Source organism: Colobus angolensis, unplaced genomic scaffold (genome assembly GCF_000951035.1).
Source record: "Colobus angolensis palliatus isolate OR3802 unplaced genomic scaffold, Cang.pa_1.0 Scaffold231, whole genome shotgun sequence".
In the NCBI taxonomy this organism is placed as follows: Eukaryota; Metazoa; Chordata; class Mammalia; order Primates; family Cercopithecidae; genus Colobus; species Colobus angolensis.
In genome coordinates, this window is record NW_012115500.1 from 2082830 (window position 1) to 2099189 (window position 16360).

The 16360-nt window shown below is 34.4% G+C and overlaps 1 protein-coding gene and 1 long non-coding RNA gene across 3 annotated transcripts in view; one reads left to right on the top strand and one right to left on the bottom strand.

The window, feature by feature from the left end:
• Positions 1-16360, bottom strand: part of TRDN (triadin) — a 420523-nt gene that overhangs the window by 222345 nt on the left and 181818 nt on the right. For both annotated transcript variants that reach the window (XM_011944454.1, XM_011944455.1), the window contains exons 11-12: positions 13325-13384; positions 12394-12453 (exon numbers count right to left, since the gene is read on the bottom strand). In XM_011944454.1, coding sequence (XP_011799844.1) covers positions 12394-12453; positions 13325-13384 — 120 coding nt within the window. The remainder of the gene's footprint in view (positions 1-12393; positions 12454-13324; positions 13385-16360) is intronic.
• The window catches only part of LOC105513559, a 28617-nt gene continuing 26247 nt past the window's right edge, over positions 13991-16360 (top strand). The window contains exon 1 of the long non-coding RNA XR_001002046.1: positions 13991-14161. This is a non-coding gene — a long non-coding RNA (uncharacterized LOC105513559). The remainder of the gene's footprint in view (positions 14162-16360) is intronic.

The window sequence follows — 16360 nt, forward strand, 5'->3', positions numbered from 1 at the left end:
CATGAAAATGTAAAGAATTATTAAACCCTGAAAAGAAACGAGTTAAAAACTAGCACTAACTGAAACTCAATCTCTCTGTCTCTCTCTCTTTCTCAAAGGGGTTCTCTCTCTCTCTCTCTATCTATCTATCTATCTATCTATCTATCTATCTATCTATCTACCTATCTATCTATCATCTAGCTATCTACACACACACAGAGATACATATGCACACATATGACATAACACATTTTATGCTACTGAGAATGACCATAGAAATCAAAATGAATTTGCAGAGGAGAGAACTGCAGGAGTGATGCTCCTTAGTTAGCAGGTGGGGAAGGCATACTGTGCACCAGTGGAAGGATTTTTCATAGAAGTATGAACATTGAAACCATTGTATTGTATTGTATTCCGCCAAGAAGGCAGAGAATGTAAGGAGACAGATGAAGTACATTACGGGATCTGATGGTCAGAACTTGTGGGAGATCTCTTCTAATTTTTATTTTCTGAGAAAAATAGGAAGCAAATAATTGGGCTGATTGAGAAGAAGGGTGAAAAGGTAAAGGAGAGTTTTTAAAAAGGAACAGTTCAGAGAGAGTAGTCTCAGAAAAGAGAGGGTGAACTATTAGGATTCCATTTCTAAAACATAATGGAATCACCAGGCATTCTTTCAAAAGGTAACTTAGGATTGATTTCACAAATGTCCACTGAGCCCCTGCTGCATGCGCGGCATAGTGGAGCAATAGTAAGTAGTACAAATTCCTGGGAATGTTGGTGTCTGTACATATTTTTAGAGGGAAGACAGTCCAAGTGGTTTACCATATTCCACTGATAGGCTTGCATCACATGTCCAAGCCATGGTGTATTTTCTCCTTTCTCCTCGGATTTGTATAACATATTCTCACCTCTACACCAGCATGGTATCTTTCAAGGCAGTTATTTTATGTGCCTTTCCTTCTAGTGTTTTTTATCATTAGCTACTTTGTCTGTTAGCATAAGATACTTCATCATTTTTGACCTTATATTCCAAAATTAATGTAGCTAACAGGATATGTGCAAGTGACTAACAGAATTACTTAATTGTTTATACTGCCATAAATTATTTTTTGAAAAATACTGTTTTAATTGCAGAGGCAATTTATTACACGTGCTCCTCAAGCCTCCTTTAACTACTTACAACAAACAAACTTTCAAAAAATAACCACAATTCTTATTTTCTGGTCTGTCTGAATCATTTGTCCCTATTTTTTGCGTTATAAATAATTATTAAACTTTCTCTCCTACCTTAGGCTTATTGTCTTTGGGGTTTTTCTACTGAGATTCTCAAGATATTTCTTTGCCCTGAGGACAATTAATCATTATTCCACATGTGTAATAAATTTTAATTTTTTAGTGCCCTTGGTTTATGCAGACATCAATAAAACATTCTATGATAAGATTCACAGTGATGTTTTTTGCTGGAATAGGTAGTCAGGAGAGATGGTGGAAATTCAGGTTATATATAGTGAACATTTACTATGGCCTCACTTCCTGGAATAAACTCTTGACCACAGCATTTTTTTTTTTTTTTTAATAACTAACCTTCTAGAAGAGTTAGACAAGTGGCTAAATTTAAGACAATGATAACAATAATAATAATAACTTAACTTCAAAATTTAAATAATTTAGACATCAGTTTCATTTAGCCAGATGTTTAATTTTGAAAAAATAGAATCTTGTAAGTCTTGTCAAAAGTAATGTAATCCTTCTTCTTACAGGATTACCTCCACAAATTCAAGAAAGATACCCACTCTTCCTCTGTTTGAAAACTTCAAATGGCAGCGTTCACTGACTTAAAAGTTTCCCCATATAATCTTGAACATCCCACATTGTCTACTTCTAACTTCCACCATGGAGTCCTCATTCTTAGGGATAATAAAAAGTAAGTCTACACCTAAATAGGAGAGTAGATCAAAGTTAGAAACATGGCTTTGATGTTCTCTGTTTCCTCATTTCCATATTACACATCTACATTCCTGAACTACTCTCTCCTGAATATAATCTGGTTTGTTTCAAAATATCTTTATTAAAATTAAAGACTATTATCCAAGTATAATTCCAAAACTGAAAAGTAGAGGGAAAGGATTTCAATCTTTACTAGACATAATATTTTCATGAATGAAACCTGCAATTTCATTTGCTTTTGTTGATCACACTACATTATTCTATGTTGGGTTGGTTTTCTAAAATACTTAAGTTTTCCCTCCATAGATGACACTAAAATTTCTCCCTTGTTCTTCTCTAAATAAAAATAAAGAAATCATATCACCAATATTTTCACCATCTAGAAATGACTTCTTGAAGAGAATTCTTATATTTCTTTTTCAATGTTGTAGTTACTCCATTTCATCATTTTTTAAACCTAATCTAGGGAATCATCACCCAATCCAATTTCAGCTCAAATGTTTTGGACAAAGTTTATGTAATTTCTCTGCTGGAGGGATAGGACCCATGGCCTAAGATAAAACAATCAGATTATTTTTTCACCCTCACCAAAAAGGTTAGTTCAGGAATGGGCCTATGGAGACTGATACTACTCAAGTTTTTGTTTGACCTTTCAGGACACTGATCTATTCCACTCCTGTCCCTCCCCCCGCCGCTCCCCTGCTTTCCCAAGCCCCTAGCAGGACAGGAACAAGAGACGATATAGGGCAGCACCTATGGCCAATTCACAGCTACATGGGCCAATCCCAAGGGACTAGAGTCCAAAAACAGAGAGACAGAAATATCCTGATGATATCATGTGACCTCTGCATCAAGCTAAACTCAAAGCCAGTTTACTACAGAATAGTAGTTGGATAAACTAATAAATTCCTTCTTTTAGATCACCTGCCACTTGCAAGAGCAAGTATCTTCAGTGGTATACCACTGTTAAAAGTGTTTGTCTCTATCCGGATTAAAAATGAATATAATATGTGTCTTGGTCAAATACCTAATTATATAGGCCAGTGGTGTCCCTGTTCTAGATCTGTAATAGTCACCCACCTACCATAAAAGTGAAATAATTTCTATACTTATGCCTTGATTTTTGTGTGAGCCTTTGCATTTACCCTATTATAGTGCTCACGGTATAATTTTTACTTATCTGTTTGCTGAAGTCCTTGGAGACAAGTTCTATGTCTATTACACTGATCTATGTCCAACTTTAAGCAGATTTCCTTGCATATATTATGGGATTATTAAATATTTGTTGAGTGAATGAATGAAGGAAAGCATAATTTCTACAAGAGAAGTAAGAGTCAGACCTACAGGATCTCTTCTGCATTTTTTCCTCCATGTTTACCACTGTCTGCAATATCATCTCAAGGAAATTAGCAAAAAAAGAAAAAGAGGAAGGAAAAAAATAAGACACTAAAGCCGTCTACCACCATTGTTTCCTAGAATTAGAAGACCACGTGCTTTCAGGTCCCACAAGACAGTGAAGCTTAATTTGGTGACTTTCATACTGACTTCACTCTACTTACTGGTGATGATGGGCAAGTTATTTACCTATCCCCATGCTGGATTTCTCTTTCTACAAAAAGTGGATTATAATGGTTACCTTACAGAGTTCTTATGATTAAATGAGAAAACTGATTTAATAACTGTTCTTATGATTACTTTAAAATGCTCCTGATAAAATGAATCTATACTGGCAGAATTTGCTGTTGTTTCAAAAATACACTTTTGGGATCTCTAGAGAGGCTGCAGTTGAGGGAGATATCACTTTGATGTTTTTAAAGCTTTACTTGCACTGAAAGGAAAATCCTGTAGACTTCTAGGATATATAACAACAAAATTCGCCTGGATATTTCACACCTGCAATATTAAATACGTATCTCAAATCACAAGGAAAACTCAGGCCACACTGTCACATTATTGTCTAACAAATTGATCAAAATCGCTCCATATTTTTAAATTGAGATTAACAGATTAAAAATAACTTGGTTTAACTAACATTCCACTTCCTGTGCCACTCTGTGCCATTTTCCCAGGAAAATTTAATTTATGACATTTGCGAGACACTACTGTGTAATTACATTATTTTATTTCTTACTTTTTTTCAGGAAATAATTTATCCTATTAATAAATATAAACTGGAATTTAAAATAATTTATATAATATATGTGTGCAAGACCTGGTAAAAATATTGATATATCAATGCATACAGAGAAGAAATATGTGTGATTCTTCTTTATATATATTTCAATTCTCCCTGTTGAAAGAACTTAATAAAAGATAACACAAGGCTGAGTGCAGTGGTTTATGCCTGTAACCCCAGCACTTTGGGAAATGCAGGCAGGAAGATCACTTTAGTCCAGGAGTTTGACACTAGCCTGGAGTTTGGCAATACCATTCGGGCGCATTTGTTAAATCACAGTGAGACCTCACCTCTAAAAAATAAACAAAATTAACCAGTCATGGTGGCACGTGCCTGTGGTCCCAGCTACACAGGAGGCTCATGTGGGAGTATCACTTGGGTCCAGGAGGTTGAGGCTGCAGTGAGACGATATTGCACTACTGCATTAAAGCCTGGGAGACAGAACGAGACCCTGTCTCAAAATATAATAATAATAATAACAATAATAATAATAACAACAACAATAATAAAATAGGCTGGGCGCAGTGGCTCATGCCCGTAACCTCAGCACTTTGGGAGACTGAGGCAGGCGGATCACGAGTTCAGAAGCTCGAGACCATCCTGGCTGACATGGTGAAACCTCATCTCTACTAAAAATACAAAAAGTTAGCCTAGCGTGGTGACATGTGCCTGTAGTCCCAGCTACTCAGGAGGCCGAGGCAGGAGAACTGCTTGAACCCGGGAGGCAGAGGTTGCAATGTGCAGAGATCATGCCGCTGCATTCCAGCCTGGTGATAGAGCAAGACTCTGTCTCAAAAAAATAAATATAATATAATACAATATAATATAATATAACACAACTCTCAAGTTGAGGGGTGATCTTGTTTATGTCCTCAGGGAGGGTAACCCCAAGTCCCCAAAATAAACATTAAAAAGATGAAAAATAGTCACATATATACTAGTCCTTTTTTTCCAGGCCTAAATATTTCTAATATGAACCTTCTCTCTTTCTGAGTTTTTATATTTATTTTTAAATCCCTTTTTAAACTAAAATGCCCTTACCTCATTTTTGCATTCAACCCAAGCACACCTTTGTATTGTTCAAACCAAAAGTGAATACGTGAAAAGTTATCTCAGATATTCCCACAATAAGTCATGGTGGTAACTCCATTTTACCTTCTCTAAAACAGATTAGCTTCCATATGCCTAATCCAGAACTAATATCAGAGGTAGTCAAATATATCATATTAAAAACAAGTCAGAAGACTCTCCACTGTTGGAAAATCTCTTATTCTCAAAGTTGTAAACAACTATTGTCTTACATAAGTTCCATGATTATAAAACACTTGAAAATATACTGTTTCCTTCAAAACCCTTCAAACATAGCCAGTCAAGCTGCCATCATCGGAACTCAGATTTGCAACCTAACCAGTTGCAGAACAAAAAGCTAACTTGAAAGGAATCTACTATTGCCTTATAATTGTGAAGCCTCCCTAAGTCAAGGCTGGGGATTACTGATTAAACCAGGTTTAATTTGTACTAGATTTCCCATTTTTCATTTATCTGAATGAACTTTTAAAAATTTTATCTGGAATATAAAATAATATAACTGCCCCAATATCACTCAAAAGTGTGTGAATTATCTATATTTTATAACTTGATAGTAACTACTGGATTACTATCAAATATCCTGAAAAAAATTATCTAGATTTCAGTGTCTAACAACACCAATCGGATGCATTTGTTAAATCTTGCCCAAGCACATGTTTGCAAAACCCCAGAGAAAAGATAACTTTCTAAAACCAAGTGCTTTTCAAATAAGGAGAAAGATGTGGGTGATCAGAAAAAAAAAAAAAAGCTATAATCTTCTCAATACACAAGTCCAGAAAATGGAAGGATGTTCTTTTAAACTAAAACTTAACATGAATACATATGAAAGATACTATATATTATTTTGTACAATTATAAATGTACACATAAATATTTCAAATAGGTTTCTTTTAGTTACATGTAAATGTAGAAATTTAAGTGATCTGTAGTCTGCCATATATATTATTTTGAGCTAGAACAACTTGTTACAAAAGATTCAAAAGTAAAATAGATGATATTCTAATGCCTGGTAGACAATAACATTTAATGATATATTCAAAGCAATAAGCTTCTGTAAAGGACTCCTTGCAATTTCTCAACGACAAAAGCAGATTTTGTAGAGAGAAAGCAGATAGCCAAAGGTTTTAGTTTGTGCAGAATTTAATATTATTTGCCCCACACAGTAATTGAAAATATTCTATGGAAATAGATATGAATGTATCCCTCAAAACAGCACAATTCTTTATGAGTTCTATACTAGATGAATCTTACCTGATCAATTCATCACCACAAAGATGTTTCAGTGTAAAGCTCTAATGGCATATTGTAAATGAATGATCCTTAAAGAGCTTTTGTAAAATACATTTCACAAACTTTCCTCAGTGAGCACAAAAGACATTTTGGATACATCTTTTTCTAAAATTGAGGCTTTTATCTCCGAATGTATTTATTATGGGAGTTTTAGTTTTATCACCAGAGCCATCTAATCATATATTGTATATCTTACAAATGCATGCCTCTCTTTTAAGGCAATCTGCATAGAATCCTAGTCATGATTTGAAAACATCAACTTTTTAAATATCAGAGCACCCGTGGTATTATCTCCAAAAATAAAAGAATATTTTTCACCACATACTCATCAAACTATGATTTCTCAATTATCTTTTCAATTTCTGCTTATATATTCTGTCCCTCTGAGCATCAATCTCCTATACTCTGTTTATGTACATCGGGCACTAGATTGAACTATTAAAGCAAACCTAGACAAAACACAAAAGACTTTACTCCTCATACAGCCATAATCCTTCCCCCTTCCCCGCAAAATCTCCACCTCAGTCTCCATTTTTGCACTTCCCATTCCATCCTGGCTTTATCCTTTCACCCCACTGACTGCCCTTGTGTCTTCTGCCCTCGTAAAACAAACTGTAAGTGACATTCACAAAGTTGATAACTTTTTGCTTTTTGTAACATCTATTTCTGAAACATCTGTAATACCAACCTCTTAACTTTTCATTTCTCTGGCAATTCCTTTCAGCCTCTCTTGCTTTATTTTCCACTACTGAATTTCTACATGTTGCACTTCTCCAGGTCTTGATCCTGGATTCTATTCCCTTTTTCTTTTGACACAACGTCTCTTTTTAATCTTGTCTATTCCAAGAGCACTAACTATAATCTATAAAGATTGCTATATTTAAAACTTCAATTTCTTCCATTACACTTTCAATAAAATCCAAACACCCATACATGTTCCTTCATATTCTGACTCCTAGTACAAACCACTCTCTCTTTCCCTGACACATGGTGTGTATATATATATATATATACATCACACAATGATACAGGAATCAATGGCTGAGTCTTTTCAATACATCAGATCTCAATTTAAATGTTGTCTCTCAGAGATGCCTGCTCTAATAACCTTATCTATTCAAATAGCTTCCCACCCCAACACATTATTTTCAGTCATTGCCTTAAATTTATTTTCTCCACGGCCCTTACTCAGAGTTCCACTTATGGACATTTTGTCTTTATTCATTGTGTGCCTCACTTGTCAAACTGTAAGCTCCATTGGGGCAGATCTTGTCTGTTTATCCACTTCTGTGTATTCAGCACCTAGTACAAACTTGGCATATAGTAGGTATTTTTAAAATGTTTCCTTCAAGATGCATGCATGAATGAATGAACAAATTAATTCTTTTCTAGTAGCTTATTTCAGAAAAGCTATGTGGCTTTTAATATCCTTCTTGTAATTTATAGTTCTATACATGTAGTTCCTGAAAAAAAATCCTATTGTAAAGTGTGATAATTAAATATGATTTTATAGCATTATCGACAGTTATTTTGTCAAAATTATTTTCACAGTTAATAAGTTTATAAACATATAAGATAATGACAAATTTAACTCCAAAAAGTTTACAATTGTAACTATGAAAAGGCCAACCCAACAGCAATGGGTCGTCTTAGCTTTGGCCTGTTTCTCTTATGTGTCTATATGTTTTGCCCAGGTTATAATTATTTTGTTATGAGACAAGTCAACTTGTTAATTGTTGAAATATTATAATCTAATCAAGTAGGTGAAACGTTATTTCTTCAAAAATATCACCTTGTGGTGGAACAGAGAAAGAACATCCACGCTTCTTTTATCTACAGTGAAGGTGAAGAGTAACATAAACTTCAGGTAAGTGTGACTTGTGAACACTTGGAATTGCCAAATTTGATCATGTTGCTTAGTTGTATCATCCTTTTCATCTTTTGGGGGAACTCCAAGATAGGTTTCATCACTATAAAGTGTAGGCCTTCAAAAACCGTCTCTTGCCATCTCTTGCTGTATGAATTGTATCATCTTGGACATTTCTGAAAGGATCGTTTTTATAGATACTGTTGATAGCTTCTTTCAACTTCCATTTCACCCCCACTTCCACTTGGGAGAATTGGAATGCATCTTACAGACTCACTTGCAGCCAGAGTTCTGGAGACATATCAAGTTCCACCAGACTGAAAGCAGAAATGGTTTGGCAGAGCAGATGAATGATTTGGCAAGTGAAGATGTTAGTAATTTGCTGAGGCCTGCCTCCACATTTCCAGGATCCAGTCTTCGTGGGTGTGAGGAGACAGTGCTAGTGAACAAAGCAGTCTCCTAACCTATTGATCTGCCCTGATGCTTCATCATCCAAATTTTGACTATTTGATTTCAATTCTTTTAGTCTTTCAAAAACATTGGAGGTACTCAGTCCCCAGTATGAAATGTCTTCTAGTAGAACTAACTACAGTGTTTAGTGTTTCTAGCACTGAAGTCCTATACAAACCTAGAGAGATGTTTTTAAAGTCTTTATTTCTTTCATTGATTTGTTTTCATTGTATTTCTTTAAGTGAAAATGTACCTTATGACTTTGCAAAAATATCGAGATGATTTTTTTTTTTAATTTTACATCATGTATTTAAGTGGCAGGTATTTATTTTTTTATTTTTACCATGGATGATTTCAAATGTACACTAAATAAAAGAGTGTTATAATTAACCCCAATGTGCTAATTGCTCAGTTTCAACCCTTATTAATTAATGGGCTGGCAATTTTGTATCATATAAAGCCCACCCATCCACATCTTCCCCAGAGATCACTGCCAAAGTGTGATTTACCAGTGTCATACAGTAGAAGCCCTTTTATCACTGTGTAGAGTTTAAGCCTTAGGTTTGTTGTGTCAGCGTAACAATAAAATTTCAGGGGAATAAAATAAAATAGCATGTAACTAAATGCATATATTTTATAATATAAATAATATTAACATTAACATAAATATAATAAAATATCAGAATAACACTCAAATATTAAATAAGCATGTAGGCATATCTTATGCCTTATAAATTTGTTACTATTTGGGGCCACAGTAGTGAGATCATATGCTCTGCCATTTTCCTCTATTTTAGGAAGAAATGAAATATTTTCCCCAGCTCTTCAAGATTTCAGGTTATTCTCAATTTCTCTCATTATCTCTATAAAATTTTACTACTTTCATAATAGGCTTAAAACTTGCTGTTTGTAAACCAGATTGCTGTCACATGAAAATGTAAAGAATTATTAAACCCTGAAAAGAAACGAGTTAAAAACTAGCACTAACTGAAACTCAATCTCTCTGTCTCTCTCTCTTTCTCACACACACACACACACACACACACACGCACACTATTTTGAGTATTTGGGGGTTAAGGGATTGTAAACAAACTGTGCATATTTTTTATCAGGAAGTTGAACTGATTTGGAAAAACCAATGGAATTTTGTGTAATCAAAAGTGAAAATGTTAAGCATACAAACAGAAAACTGTTTCCAAGTAGAACAAACTTGTTTTGCAACACTAACTGAGTAGTCCTGCCCAGATGTGCTGAGCCATTACCCTAGTTTGGTCTCTGCTTCGGTGGCTGAGCACTGTCCTTGTAGGAAGTGATACTGGCATAATCAGTTCTCCTGCCAGTGGCTCACAACCTAACTTTGACATGACTGCTGGGCTAGTAACACAGGTCTCCCAGTGGCAGGGGAGTATCAGATTTTCCCATGAACCACTGCACATCAAAATGTTTCATCATTTCCCTCAAAAAGCTAAAACCAAGCCAAATACACACACACATACACACACGCATGAGCGCGCGCGTGCACACACACACACACACACACACACAATCATTGAGTTTTGCCAAAAACATGTTTTCAGATTTTGCATTTGCATGCATATGAAGAATGCTTGAAAATTACACCTCAAAATTTTCTTCTGCAACTCTTTTAGTAAAATCGATAGCAAGGAAGAAGTATCTTGGTTTATCTTTAACCCTCAATCATGTAATTTTCACAGATCCACTGCTCTAAGCAAGCAGTTTCTCAGTATCTTCACAGAGTCGGAACTGTTTTTCCCTTCTTATGATAGAATATATATTTCATCAGAAAATAAGAAAGCTTTAAAAGAAAATGAGTGAATATGTTATATAACAACAGACTACAATAATACATCCTTAATAATGGAAACTTGGATGCAAAGGAATGGGCAATCAACTCTTGCACACACAGAATGTCTGGCTGATACTTCCTGCTCATTTCATGAGCTGTTTAATCATACAATTCTTAACATTTTACATTTTTTTCTACCCCAGTTATAGCATGATATCAGATATTTTTAGGCATTTCTATTGGCTGCTTGCTAATCGTAATCTTTATATAGTTGACATCCTATTGTCTTCTTTTTAGGGTTCTCACCACCATCATATTTTCCACATACACTGTTACTACCTAGAAAGGGAAAGATTTTCACTAAAATACCATCTAACCCAGCCTGCCCTCCCCACACGGTTCCCCACCCTAAAGTTTTCAATCTTCTTCGTTTAAGCTTACCTACCACCTCATTTTCTAGGGTACAATTTTCAGCTTACTATTACACAGGAAAGATCTGGAAATCTCATTTACTTTAAGTTCTTAATAGCTGAGAGGAATTAGGTTTTTATCCCCTATACACAAGCCTTAGAAGATTTGCATTTTAATAGAGGACAATTCCTTCATAAGTCAAAGGAATGGAATGGTTCTAGTGGTAGAATTTTAAGCATCACTGAGATCGGTGGAGGAAATCTTTGAGGTGAGAATGCTTATCACCAAACCATAATACTTGAGATCATTGTCTTTTCTATGTAAACTTAAGCCTAACCTGAATAGAAGCCAATATCCATGTTTGAACAAGAATAGAAATAGAACAAAATTTAAAGCAAAAATTGAAACTGTCAAATAGTTGAATAACCTTATTTCTTAATAGAGTGCATTATTCTCTCTCAGCTTCTTATCTTTGCAATGTGGTATTGTTATTACTATGTATCTCTTCTCAAGTTCATTGTATCTTGACCAATGTGGCCCTCACCTTGATTAAACTTTAATAGGTTTCTTTCTGACTTTCAGTGGCTCCTGATCTCTCTTTTCTTACAGCATTTACTTCAGAAAACTGGAAAACTTGTCATTGTAAACTCTTTCTTGGCTCTGTTGAGATATAAATCTTTTTTTTTTTTATTTTTTTGGTAAGGGGATGAGGAGACAGGGTCTCCCTCTGTCATCCAGGCTGGAGTGCAGTAATGCAATTAGGGTGCTCACTACAGCCTCAACCTCCTGGTCTCAAGTAATGTTCCTGTCTTGGCCACTTGAGTAGCTGGGACATTTACAAGTCACCTTCCCGTTTCACAACCCATAAAGCCTTTCTCAAGGAACTGAGAGCCATCCCTCTGAAATGTAATCACCAAGAAAGATAGTGCCCCATCTCTCAGTTTCTATGGAAGAGTAGGAGCCTAACTTCCTTGGACTCCTTGCTCCACGTTGTGAAACTGCTTTCTGTCATGGAGATATAAAAGTGAAACTTTAGGTTTTGAGGGAGAAAGGCCAATATGCAAAAACAGATGTGATTCTGTGATTCCTCATACCAACCATTACAAACACTCCTGCGATTTTGTTTTGTTTTGTTTTGTTTGTTTGTTTTAGTGGAATTGAGTTCAGGCTCAGTTCCAGTCTCTCTCCTATTGCACTAGCCTTGAATAAAGTCTTCTTTGCCTGTCTAACTTTCTCTAATGCAAGTTTTGCTTTGACCTTCACTTTTTGGGTAGATATAAGTAACTGTATACACTTTGTGTATGTTGCATGAGGAGTCTTTCATGAAGTAAATATCCTGAACATAATCCATCTAAGGAAACAAAGAAAGTGCAATACCTTTTTTTTCCACATCAACGGCAGTTTCCTTCTCACTTTTCTTTTTGACATCTTTTTCTGCTGGTAAAATAAGAAAAGTATAAGCCTTTACCTGTTTAACTTGCATATATTATAGGCCATGCATGACTGCAAGGGAGGCATCTAATTTATCTTGTATAGAGGAATCCTAAATCAGCCATAAGTCATGTCAAATATGAATAAGGTAGCACTTTCATAACACACCAGTGGCTTAGGTATAATTTCTCTTCAGGAAACGGAATTTTTTTGTTTTTTGCCAAAGGCAAAAATTATTTAATAACAGTAAAAACATTAAATAGCATTATTAATTATGGTATTATTTAACAGCTTTCCTAACATATATTAAAAAGAATATATCGAATGTTCTCTGCACCAGAACCATGTCAAAAGTTCTGAAATCTCTGAAGTTCACTTAGGACATCAGATGAATTATTTGGAAAAAACCAATTTAAAAAAAAAAAATATATATATATATGTGTGTGTGTGTGTGTGTGTGTGTGTGTGTGTAAAACAAACCAATCAAGTATTCAAATATTTTCTGCCCTCTACATAAAATGACTTGATCTTTTGGTGGACTTTTAAAATTAAACTGAATTATTTAAATAGTAACTGTCATATTCACATATATAGTTAAGTAAAGTAGTGAATTAGAGAGAATTAAGCAACTGCTCTTAAGAAAGAAAAAATAATCACAGTAGTAATTTTCAAAAAGTGTTTAGGCTTGAATTCTTTTTTTAAAAATTGACAATTTTACTTTTATTTAGAATATTTAGACATGTTAAGAGTGTTCATTAATAACAATGACATTGTATTTATTAAGGGAATTTCTTTCCTAGAAAATAATAGATTTACCAGTAGTATTATGCATGGACACTAATTGATTCATGTGGTACACGGTTTTTAAATTTCCTACCTTTCTTTTTTGTTTCAGGAGTAACTTTCTTCTCAGCCTTCTTCTTTTCCTCTTCTTTTTCTAGAGAAGAAATTTAAAATATTTGCTTTAGGGAAATTTAGTATGAAAGCAAAACCAAGGTTGAAATGAAGGATTTTTGTTAAGTCAGTTCTGCTTCCAGCTAGCTTTGTTACTGAGCAAGTAGTTTAATCCCACTAAGCCTTGTTTTCCTCATTTATCAAATAATAGTACCTCCCTCAAAGTTAATGTTTACAAAACACTCTGTAAAGTGCCTGGCTCACAGAAAATGCTTAACATTGTAGACTGCTAATACTGTTTACAAATAATGAACAAGATAGTTTGAACTTTCTGAACCAGACAATTGTTTATCTAGTGCTTAAAAGTATTGATATATAAAATTAAAATATATTTCTTGGAAAAGATACTACAGATAAACTAAAATAATTAATTTTTGTTTTCGTTTAATACATTCAATTTCATTAGAAATAATATATTAGGCCATTAAAAAGATATCTATTTTGATGTAGCTGTTTTTTGTATTTGGCTCTTGTCAACAGGCATTTAAGCCTGATGACAAGCGTTTGGCAGTGTGTTGAAGACATAACTTCCACTGTTCTTTCTGAGTGGTTGTATCAACAAGGTTATTCAATCTTTGCACCCAGACTTTGCAGTAAGTCTGGATGCCACATCAAACTGTTTGTAGTACTTCTAAACTTCATGGAAGAACCCTGTTTCATAAATCTGAGACAGTCTTCATCTGAGGGGGCAAAGACAGAGAATTCATGTGCTGCCCAGGCATAGCGACGTAGCAGGTGGACATCCCTGGACACTTTTCTGGTAAGCATAGCCATTTCAAATAACAAAGTTCTGTACTAATACATAGTTGTTTAAATTGAATGTTCAGTGGTTTTAGATTTGAGGCAATAATAGCTATGGCTAATGTTGTAAATGTACTGATTTTTATCTTCAATTAGTGCTATTTATTGTATATTTGAAATGCCTTTCTCTTTGTCAGTTGTCTCTCATCTCAGGTACAGGTACATTTAAAGACTTCCATTACCCAGAACTATTATAAGATCATTATTATGCTAAAGAAATTCAATATGTATTTCTAGAATGAATCCTTAAGTTGTGTCTACTAATGACTGCATCTTATTAAATATAGGAATTAACTCATTCTCTTAGGTATAGAGCTTTTTTACCTACAACATCAAAGATAACACTTTCTTTCAATGTTAGACATATAATTTATAAAGAACCACTTTCACGATTTCTAGAGATAATCTAATGTCACAGGGAAAAATGTATTCACATTTTGTCTAAACATGTCTACAGCATACCATTACAGCTCATCCAATCAGAAGTAGAAAGTCAAGAAGTCAAATTTTGATAGTTCCACAGATAGAAATAAACCAGTTGATTTCCACTTTTCCTTTTCCTAAAGATTTATGCATATTAAACATGCAGATCATATTTAAAATTCTGAATAAAGATACTTTCAAGTATCACTACTTTCAGCTTCTCGGGGAGAAATTTTATGTAGCAGTGAATTTTACATCTTCTCTAAATAAATGTATAGGCCAGACAATTGAATAGGCATTTGCTAAGCATCACCTCTGATGTCATGTATCAGAAAAGGGGTTAATTAAAATACAAATGACTTGTAAACATTTCTAAGTTCATGCTAAACACCAATGCCATAATCACCATAAGATCAGAACTTGCCGTCCAAGTCTCCAAATTCCATAAGGTTGATGAATAAATATTTCGTTAAAAAGCTTGTGCCAATTAGTCAGTCTTACACTGAACTTCACAAATAAAGTAGATATTTGAACCCAGAATATGGAAGGCATTCATTTCTTTTTCTATTTGTTGCTCTTGTGCAACGATTTCTACCCTTAAAATTAATATAGCTGGGATTTTATTGTGGTGATATAATATTCTTGTCTTAGTCCAAATTGAATTAATGCTCTGCTTGTGATTACAGTCATACACTGTGAGAGTCATGAATAAGAGCAGAAGTCCACAAAAAGCAGATACAAATAATGTCCTTTAATAACATTTTTATGAATTAGACCTTTAAGCTGTCATTATGAGACTTACTTTATTCATGGTGAATTTCATTTAAAATGTCAACTTCTGAAGATTCTACATTTCTTCAAGCACTATAGTCTCTGTTCTCTAGGTGATTTGGCAGTAATGGAATTAAAGTTTTCATTTATAAAAACATAACAATTTAATTATATCCTACTTGGATATAAAAATAACCCATGTTTCTTTTATGAAAACTTCCCTGCCCCTGACTTTTTCTTCCTCAACAGCCAACAGTACTCTTCCCTTTCTGTTTATCTGACTTTGAACACACATAATAAGTTTCCTCTTCCATCTCTTTCTTATTGGTTTGCCGTTTTGTTTGTAACAGCTAGAGAAGAATTAGAGCATTTAAGCCCATTGATGTTCAGAAGGTTAAAAATCAAATATATCTACAGGATGTGAAAGTATCAGAATACTACCTTTCCCTGACAAAAGTACAATAAGCCCTGAACGATGGCTGTATTCTGGCAGGGATTACAGGAGAGTGTAGTTGGGAGAGAAATCTTCCCTACAGTGAGAAGCTCTGAGTCACAAATATGTTATTAGCTTCTGCATAAATTAACATCAGATGAAAGAAAAATTAGACGACTTACTTCTTACTTTCTAAGCCCTCACAATGGGCTTTTCTTTAGCTTTTAAATGTTTTTATGCCATCTCAAAGCCAGATAATAACACAATACTTAATTACAATTGTAAAACTTTCTAAGATGCTGGTTTCATGAGTAAACAAATGCAGAATGTTTTATTTTTGTCTTATATCTTGTTCCTCCCCTCTTTGCCCTTCTAATGTAGAGATTATCCTAATTCTGCGTGTCAGATGCGCGCTTTTATTCTAACACTCTGGCCAGAATTGATGTATTCCTGGTTCCAGTTAAGTAAATAAGAACTTGTTTCTTTAAGAACAACGCATTCCAACATATCTCATCACTGTCACCCTGTTTT